General features: G+C 41.2%; 1 protein-coding gene across 1 annotated transcript; it reads left to right on the top strand.

The window, feature by feature from the left end:
- The first annotated feature begins 1,009 nt into the window (after positions 1 to 1,009).
- LOC309442202 (nutritionally-regulated adipose and cardiac enriched protein homolog) lies at positions 1,010 to 9,147 on the top strand. Its single transcript, XM_082057827.1, has 4 exons — positions 1,010 to 1,187; positions 3,700 to 3,826; positions 5,607 to 5,633; positions 8,388 to 9,147. Exons 1-4 carry the CDS (start codon positions 1,134 to 1,136, stop codon positions 8,588 to 8,590), a joined length of 411 nt encoding a protein of 136 aa, XP_081913953.1. The 5' UTR covers positions 1,010 to 1,133; the 3' UTR covers positions 8,591 to 9,147.
- Positions 9,148 to 9,810: the final 663 nt, after the last annotated feature.

Raw genomic sequence — 9,810 nt, 5'->3', positions numbered from 1 at the left:
TCCCCTGCTGTGCTGGACCAGTTCTCTCTAGGGGAGGATCCCACCCCTTCCCATCTACTCACCCACTTCCCAAATCCTTGAAAGGAAGATTAAAATAGTGAAGCCCACAGAGCTGCTGTGCCCTCGGGTTCCTGGTGCCAGTGTAAGCATCAAGTAACCCTCTCTCCACTGGGTAGGTGCAAAATGAGGGCGAGTTGGAGCATGCCATGGGAGAATCCATCCAGCCACCTGGAAAACAGCATAAAACTGGAGTACTTTAGACGTGTCACAGCAAATGAATAGCTTGAGGAAGAGAACAACAAAAAAAGCTTAAGCTTTTGCTTGTAGAGACAGTAAACTACCATATTTCAGCAGTTATGGCAGGTATTTCTGACTGGAAATTGTATATTTGATGATGACCAGCCTTCAGCATTTGACAAGAGGCTGTTAAAGCCTCTTGAACAGTAAATCATCTCTCTTCCTATCAATAATCTTATTATAATATCTGTAGAAATGTCTAATGTTAAAATCCCACTTTATTACTATAATAATGGATCTAATTTGTAAAACATATAAAGTGAGGCCATAACTGTACTGGAGGGAGATATATGTGATCCCACTACATCTATATCATTTCTCGATGGCTCTACCCACATATTTTGAATAGGAGAAAGATTAAAAGCAATCCTACTTGCAAGATTTGTGAGATGGGAATGGCTTCTAGGAAGGAGATCAACATGATCAGGGAAATGCAACAATCATTATAAAAAGAACAGCCTCAACTTCATGTTTACACATATAAACATGTAGATGTTTGGCTGTGATTTGCTCCATTCAGCCCCTTTCCAGTTGCCAAGAAAGCCCTGCTTTTCAGCCACACAATCACTATTATCACTGTGTGCTATTTTTGTCTACTGAGTACATTTCAAGTAACGTCATCCTTCCCAAGCCAACACTGGTATGAAGGGCGGAAACTCTTCTTTCCACTCCTCTGTCATTTGCTGCAGCTCCCATCTGCTCGAGGGCACAGCCTGCTCAGTCCTCACTGCAGAGGGAACTCCAGACACTTTCCCCTGGTCCTTTCTGTTTTCTTGAGCAAGTGGCTTTCCAAACAAAGTTTCGTGTGGGAGGCTTCATGTTGGCATCCAGAGTACATGTCCCAAATATGTCCAGCCCCACCTTCTGACCCTAGTGCAGAGGAGCTGCCGGTAAGTAATCTCTTAATGGGCGATGGAGTCCTTGTGTCCAGTGCCTGGAGCTTTTCACAAATGGGGTGTTTCTAAGGGTGTATAATTTCCCAACTAACACTTTGGTAGGTTTCCAGCTCTTGTCACAGTATGTTAACGCTGGGTTTCTGTCTGAGAGGAAAATGCATCATTTTTTTCTGACACTGTGTGGCTTAAATTTCCATAAGCTGTTAAAGACTAGTAAATATTGTAAATACTACTTCATTTTTAAGGTCTTTCTTGTCTCAGTTCTACCCAAACAGCTGGTTTTTTAATGTTTTTTCTCTTCTGATGTAACTGTTAGCTGTCTGGAAAAGCTCGTATGGACAAGGGTTGCACTTGGAGTTTTGAATCTTTTCAAATATAAGGTTTAGTTTCCTTGGCTGTGCCTCAGGAGAAGCCCTCCTACCTAAAGTTATAACCACTGCTAGTCTGAGTTTGGTATTTGCTGCTGTGTCTCCCTAAACCTGTTTCGTTTTACACAGAGTAATTAAATATTCATTATGTCACGAAGTGTGTGTGAGAGGTCGCATGGCTATAGCAGAGTGATTGGTACTCACCTGGTAGATGAGAGACCCTGTTCCCTGTGACTGCTCCAATGAATATTTAAGTATTTCATATTAAGTATTCATTGGAGCAAGGATAGGACCAGGCTTCTCCCACCCCAAGGGAGCACCCAAACACCATGCTGTAAAGTCATTCTTTCGTTCTTTCTTTAGCTCAATGAATATTTAATTATTCGAGGCCAAACAAGACAGCTTCAGTGGCAGAGACTGAGATTCCCTGCTCCCACATGTGCAGCAGAGCTCTGATGATGAGGGCATGCATATAAGAAATGTGGGTTCATATTGCTTTGGACTTGGAATGAAATTGAATCCAGGTTTCCCATGCCCTGGATGGGCATTCCAGCTTCTGAGATGCTGAATAAATAACAGATCTCCAACACACACTGTCCCTAGTAATGAGATAGAGGTCGTATGGATGTCTGTATGACTCCAAGCTCAGAGAAAGTATCCTTCACAGTGATAAATTAAACCAAAATCTGGTTTATATATTCCTCAAGAGAAGGTAACAAAGCTGAAGACATTACTCACTCCATAGCAGTGCCTGCTGGCTACAACCTGTGGCTTTCTGAGATTATCCAGAGTAGGATGTGTAGAAAAGCCTATTTATCCTCTGCACTCTGGGGTCTGACATCCCCAGACTGTAGTTAATGGGACTTAATCTGCTTCTGCATCCTAAGGAGAGGGTGAGTGAAATGGTAAGTGTAGGGAAAGCATTCAAAGAGAAAAGGTGAAGAGGGAGGGTATTTGAGTCTATAACTGGGCAAAAGTAGCAGGCATTGAGGAGTAGGAAGATTAAAGCAGGAAGAAAAACATGGAGGAAGGAGCTTGCAATCACTGAGTGGGGAAATGACATGAGGGGAAAAAAGGAGCTGGGACAGTGACCAGAAGGAGCAAACAAACCATTTAAGAAATAAAAGACCTTTGCCTAGCAGAGGAATGGAAGGAAGGGGGAGAAAGGGATAGAGAAGATTACTTTAATCTTAAAGTAAAAATAAAAATGTGGATAATTTCTGCTACCCACTCAGGTCTTTGAAAAGTGGAAAAATTGCCACTTGCTCTCCACTTCCATAGGACAGTGCATGTCTCTGAACTGAGGTGCTTTGGGTTCACTTTGCGGAGTTGACTGTGGGAGCATTCTTCAACAGAAGAGGGACTGATTACAGTTATTGAAGTTCTGTTTCTTGTCATTTGGCAGAATCCACAGCAATCTGATTCCATTATCAGAGACTGAGTGTGGCTTCCAAGAAAAAACAACAACAACAACAACAATAAAACAAAACAAAAAACCAAAACCCATAACAACAACAACAAACAAAAACACAACAAAAAACACACACAAAACCCCAAACAAACAAACAAACAAACAAAACCAGAACAACAACATAATTGTGATATCAAAGTGTAAACAAACCACCTTCTCGTACCCATCAGGATAGCATCCAAATCCAAGACTGCTGCATAGTCTCAGTTGTTGAAATGGCGATACTGCATCCAAAGTGGAGCTGCTTAGCTCAGAAGAATATTTCAAAGGTGCTCCCAGTAATATGGTTCATATATTTCCTATCACGTTTATGTTCATCTACCCCAGGGCATTCTGTGATTCTGTGGCTGTCGAGCAGCCAACTTCAGTAACTGTTCACTCCAAATTAGAGAATTTTTTCCTGAACACTTTGCTGTCCATTACTTTAACTAATCTCTTTCCTGAGAAAACAGCTTTAGAGTACTGAAGATCTATGACAATGGAGGAATATCCATATTGTCTTGCTATAAATATTACAGTGATCTGACTATAAATGTCAAAACAGATGTGTTTCATATCATGTCCCTCAAGGGACATGGTAACATGGCCACAAAAGCTCAAAGCTTCACCCAGATGCATTATTCTAGATTGAACAGACATATGTTTTGTGTTTTGATCAACTCTTTAGACAGATGACAGTAGCTATCCTCCTTCAATACTGAGGAAAAGGCCACCTGTGGACCAAGCTGTGGGAGAAAAGCGGAAAGCAGAGAGAAGGGTTCGATTTCGTGAGCCAGAAGTCGTCATTGAATATGGTATGCTCAAGCTATTAAGCCTGTTGGTATGACCTTTCTAGCTTTTTAACATTCACCCTGTCTGTCCAAATGAGCTACCCCCTCTGATGTTATTTGTGATTGTGAGCTCAGCACTCCTGCACCACATTGGAGCAGCATCAGGGCTGTTCTCGTGGTGAACTCCTGAGTCAGTCCCCACAGGGGTCATTGTAGACCATGGGTTTGGCTGAGCCCCAGGTCTACCCCAGAACAATGCTTCCACTCATAGAAAACGATCTCAGACAGACCAAATTTAAACACACTTGAGTCATTCTGGGTAACAAGGATGCAATGGCAGGGAGGGAGCCAGCCCTTCCATGTTTCTGAGCAGCATTTACAACAGTAAAGGTCTGAGCCTAGCTGGCTCACAGGGATTAAAAGCAGCCAGGATGTAACCATTTCTGCCAACAAGGGCATCTGAGGAATGATGCAGCTAACATAACCTCTGGTCTTTCATTCATGAACCAAAATAACAGTTTGCAGGTTGGCCAACTAGGAGTGACCTTAAGCAGAGGTCTAGCAGAAAGATCCAGTTTACATTTCTGCATGTGTTATATTCAATTCACAACCAAATAAGAACTGCTGTTTTGTTCTGACTTTCACAAAATTACCCAACTAAGAAAAAACATATTTATTGACAGGGAATTAAAATTGTATGGTTTTGATATATCGGTCAGTGAAAACGCAGATGACAGAATGGTAAAATTTCTGTCAGCCACCTGTTTGGACTGCTACTCAGCTTCGGTAAACAAGGCTTGGCGTCTGCTGATGTGTCTGTAAACAGACCACAGATCAGTTTTGTAATATGTTGTTTCTGGTGTCTCCTAATGCAGGAGTGAAAAGCTGTTTCTTGATAAGCTTGTTGACAGGTCCTGGGCTTCCCCATCAAAACTGAACTGTTGGAAAGACTCAGGGAGTCAGCCCTAAATTCTTCAAAGCTCATCTGACTGCTCAAGAGCAGGTTTTTGATGAGATGTCACACATCCTTCCTCTCCCTGCCAGACTCTGTGCCCCTAGATCAGTGCCGATTATCCTGCAGTCTGTCCAGTCTGGGGGAACCAGGTTCACCTCCCATTGGCTCTGAATTCAGCCCAGCCCCAGGCAGCTACAAGGGTGGAGAAGACCCTGACTCTTTTCCGTGAAGACATGAGAAATGTCCCAACCCATAATTAAAATTCTGTGTTGCAGACAGGCTGTAATTCAGATTATTTGGGTTTTGCCCGCACAATGTTATTAACATAGAGACCAGTAGGATGAAGGCTGCTGGCATCACTGAAATTTTTCCATTTTCTGGACTTTTTATCCTGGATTGCGTCTGGGCCACGGCTGCTAAGCAGAGGCAGTTCCAGCATATTGTTGGATGAAAGTTGCGTCCAACAGAGGGCTTTGTTTTTGTAACTAACTTCCATTCTTCTCTCAGCCTTCTAATCTGTCTAATTTCCCATCTAGAAATGATGCAGAATAGGGAGGTCTTTTTGCAAGACCTGATTCCTGACCTCTCTGCAACAGCAGCAATCTCTGTCTCTGAACACTCCCATAAAATATTTTTTCTCACTTTCCTGTAGTGCACCTATAGCTGCATGTTTGCATGGAATAGGTAGATCCTCATTTGGCATAAATCTGTACAGTCAGAAGTGGTATAAGAGGTGGCCTGGCATCTATAAGGCAACAGGCACTTTCAGAGACGCTGCTTGCTTTCTTATTCATCTGCTGCAAAGAGGCCTTTCCAGGCATGTAAGAACATTTTCATTCTGTTTTCTAGCCATTTCCTGCTGTGACTACGTAGTGGGTAAGTCAAAATTTCACATTGTAACTATGAGCCATCCACAGCACTAACCTGCATTTGTTTTGCGGCTGCTGAGATGCACTGTGCAAATATATTCTTTGTATACAAAGCACTTTGTAATGTCAGTGGCTGTTGCTTTTTCTTCTCAGCATATGAAGCACAAGGTGTTGATGAGGTCTGGTACGGTATTTTAAACAAGACATCTAGTAAGATAAATGGTGGAAACAAAAATGAAATCCCTGAAGCTATTTTTAATTTAAATATAATTAATAGATTTTATGGCAATAGAATAGGTACAGGCTTTTCACTAAGATATACAGGGAAAGCACCCCAAGCAAAACAGTAGGTCTCCCTGCTGACTTTCATATGTGGGGAGGAGACAATTCATTTATATGCTAGTAGCAGGGTAGAAATAATAAAAATAATCTGTTTTTTCTTTTTTGTTGGCAAGGATGTTCAAGGCAAATGTGTGTATCTGGATGTTGTTATGATGGTGATCATTCCCAGAGGCCCCAGCCAACATCCAGCCCCTGCTGTGTGCAATGTAGTGAGGGGAGAAGGGTACACATATATGTATACACACAAGCACAGAGCCATAGTGTTGGGATGCCAAAATGAAGCGTATGTCCCCACACCCCCTAGCTGTTGCTGCTGCCCAGGAAAGGCAGTTGTATGCTCATGTCATTGGCAGCATCCACCAAGGCAGTTTTCAGGTTAGGAACAAGGTTCTATGGGCAGGAAAGATACATGTGGAAAAAGAAAGACTAAATATCCCTCAGATAACAGCAGAAATGCGTGTCCAAGGCAGGAACTAAACCAAAATCTACTATATCCTGGTCCAGTGCTTTTCCCAGATTAGCTGTCTTTTTCTTTAGACTTGGCACATGGCTAGGGCTGACTGTGCTGTTCCAAAAAAACAATTTAACTAACAAATTTAAGCATTAATTTTCTATTTGTAATCTAGAAAAGCATAAACCTACATTTAGGCACATACTTGTAGTGATGTGCTGAAGCTGTTGTGAGCATATCTCACTTCTATTTTGTGGATGGCATTATTCTTCCACATTGTTTTTTTTTTTTCTGTTACTGTACTGAACATACTCCTGTACTGAATGGATATAAGGAAAATCCAAGTTTGCATTTGAGATCTCCCAGAAATTTCTCATGGAAAGTAGCTTTCACGAGACTGAAAATGCTCATAAGCACTTCATAGAAAAGGGCAGATGTGAAAAGCTGCTTAGCTTTCACAGAAAAGTTTCACTGATAGTAGGCATGCTCATCAGCCAGGGCCCATGCTTTGAAAGGCAGGTGGTCACCCAGGCAAGTGCTGTATCTTGTGGTGTGGGAGATCACACAAGGGAAATACCAACTTCCAAATCACCAATTTCTGCAAAAACAGAAAGTGGTGTGTAATTCCCTGGCTAAACACCTTCATATAAACTTTTCATAGAACAATGCAAAATAAACACATTTATAAAAATTGAGGTCTGCTCGTGGATAATTTGCAAACAGAAGAAGGGCTACATTCAAATGAGTATATTATTTGCTGCAAATAATCTACTTGGATCTATTATGGGACATTGATTTGGTTTCTGGTTAGCTATAAAGTAACTGCCTATTAATGTTTTGCCTTTTCCCCATACACTTTTTGATACATTATTATGTGTTTCTTGCTTGGTTTTATGACTTTTACCTTCCTCTCTGTACATCTATATGACAGTTTAATTGACTGCTGTGTATTCCAGGGCGCCTAGTAGAAGCTAATTTAAATATGTTATAGTTGATATTGGCCCTTTACCCATAATAACACACATCACATTTTTATTTCGTTATTGATTATGTGCATATGGCAGAAAAATAGCTGCACACTGCGGGTTTTTATTCAGGCATGAATTTGGATTTATATTGCATGTTTAATACTCAAAGTACTTTTTAAAATAATACCAATTGTGCAATGGCCAGGCAGACAAACAGAGCAGCCAGATCTAAATCAAACTGAATGCCTGAGGTCCATGGATGGATACACATGTGCAAGGTCTGGGCCACAGATGTCGACAAGCTAAAGGTAGCTCACTGATTTCCACACGGGTACTGTGCCTGACCTATGGCACTTTAAAAGTACTTGAACTATATTTTAAAGGCAGAAAAAGTGTTTACAGTGTCCTGCTGCTTAAGAGCAAGCATAGAGGATAGCCCAATATAATTAGCACATCTAGCACTTACAGAGAAATAAAACTTGCCATAGCTGTCTAAATATGCCTCTTGGTTAGTGGAGCCACATTTTGATTCTTACAGTAACTAGGAGGAGGCCCAAACAAGCTGAGTTACCAGGGAAAAGGACAGAAATCTAGATCTTCTTTCTTTTATAGAACATTTGTGAGCATTTAATAATTAGATGAGGTAACTTAATATTCTCCTAATATTTAGCTTAACAACTGGCATAAAGGTATAAAAAATAATTGCTGGAGAAAAAGTTGAGATCATGCATTAGCTATGGTAATCCTGTTCTTATTGTGTATAATTAAACTCTTTAAATGCTCCATTAGATGAGACTTTTGTATTCACCACTCTCCGTCAGGAGGTGTGACTTTCCATCACTTAACTGATGCCTACAGAAGTACTCACAACCAGAGCCCTGTGTATCCTGCTGTTCCCAGAGAAGTGGGACAAAGGCATCAGCAGGGGGTCAAATTTGGGAAGTGTTTAAGATGACACTAAAATAATGCTGCTTTCTTTTTTCTCCTCATCACTGTTCAGTAGATGACAGGTCATCATCTGGCTTGCCTGTGTTCCTGTGGCTCTCATTTTCTGCAGTGCTGATCCTTGCTGTGAGTCTCTACTACACCAGCATGAAGCAAGATGTCAAAGTCCTGGAGGAATTTCAATCCCGACTTGTTATCTTCTTTATTCAGATAAGACACATCGCTCAGAAATGCTGGACTTGGTTTACGAGGCAGTAGCAATGTCCTCCAGCCTGACAGACATCTCAGAGCACTGCTAACAAGCACACAGCAGCTCCCCATCTACTCCAGCCACATGCAGGGAACACATGAGCATCCACAGAGCAAGAAAACCACCCCTGTTGTGCACTGCCCAGCAGCCACTTGTTCTCCTTTCTTTTTTCTTTTTCTTTTTTTTTATTTCACATTACTCAGCAGTCATAGTAACACTTAAAGGTCCCACCAAACTCATGCTCCATCGTCCTGAACTGCAAACAAGTATCTGAATTTTGCCCCCCCAAGAGCTTACAAACTGCTGATATGAGGAACAGAAATGGAGAGAGAAATAATACGTTGATCTGTGTAGGCAGCAGCAAGCTCTGAATAAAAGTCTCCTGAGTCTCCGATCAAGGCTTTAAATACCAAACCATCTTTCTCCTCAAGTCTCCTAAGAGCTATTCTGCAAAAGTTGAAATAAAGCTGAGCTATTGCACATATACTGCTTCGTGGCCAAAGGCTTTGCAATCTGCTATATTTATGTACCTGAAATGACTATTAGTAAAATCCTGGCAAGTGGTTTTCTTGTTTGCCTTTATGAATTTTTTTTCTCTGTGGTCAAAAGCTGTTTCTTAATGTTTCACTTGACTCCCAGGTGTGAAAAAGAACATGAAAGCTCATTTAAACAGTAAATAGTTTATTTGCCTAACATAACAAATAACATCATTGAATCCCAGGTTAATTATCAAATCAGTAGTTTAATCCTCTGGGTTTGATTCCGTCCATGAACCTCATAAGCTGATCTTAAATGATTTATGCTAGTGCTTGTATTCAGTCGGAGCTTATGCATTTATGCCTGGGTGTTCAAGGCCTTACGTAATGGTTATATTGACTGTTTATGAAGATGTGGGAGGCAAAGCCCCTCTGTCCCTCCATTGTCCCACCACAGTATGCATGTCTCTGAAGAGAATCCTTTTAATGGTGATCATATAATAAATGTGGAATAGTGCTTTGCGTATCTGAGAGGAGAACGAGTGCAAGCTTATGAGCTTCAGCTATGTTTTATTCCTAGACAAAACAAGCACAATCAGCTTTTTAGGCCTTAGATTCTTGTCATGTAGCACCTGATGTATGCTTGGGTTTATTTGGTGTGATAAGATTGGCATCAGAACCTGTAAGAGCTGAAGGAAAAAAAAAGAAAAAATGGCAGAGAAGGCAGAAGACATGTCTGCAAGACCTTGGCT

This window comes from Streptopelia decaocto (genome assembly GCF_964273445.1).
Source record: "Streptopelia decaocto genome assembly, chromosome: 7".
NCBI lineage: Eukaryota > Metazoa > Chordata > Aves > Columbiformes > Columbidae > Streptopelia > Streptopelia decaocto.
The sequence above is the reverse complement of the archived record's forward strand: the minus strand, read 5'-3'. Positions and strand labels throughout refer to the sequence as shown.

Bases quoted from the DNA above. Each gene is read 5' to 3' on its own strand.
- LOC309442202 (XM_082057827.1), top strand. From the start codon at position 1,134: ATGTCCCAAATATGTCCAGCCCCACCTTCTGACCCTAGTGCAGAGGAG. The intron at 1,188-3,699 runs GTAAGTAATCTC...TCAACTCTTTAG, and splicing joins CTAGTGCAGAGGAGCTGCCG to ACAGATGACAGTAGCTATCC. The intron at 3,827-5,606 runs GTATGCTCAAGC...TCTGTTTTCTAG, and splicing joins AGAAGTCGTCATTGAATATG to CCATTTCCTGCTGTGACTAC.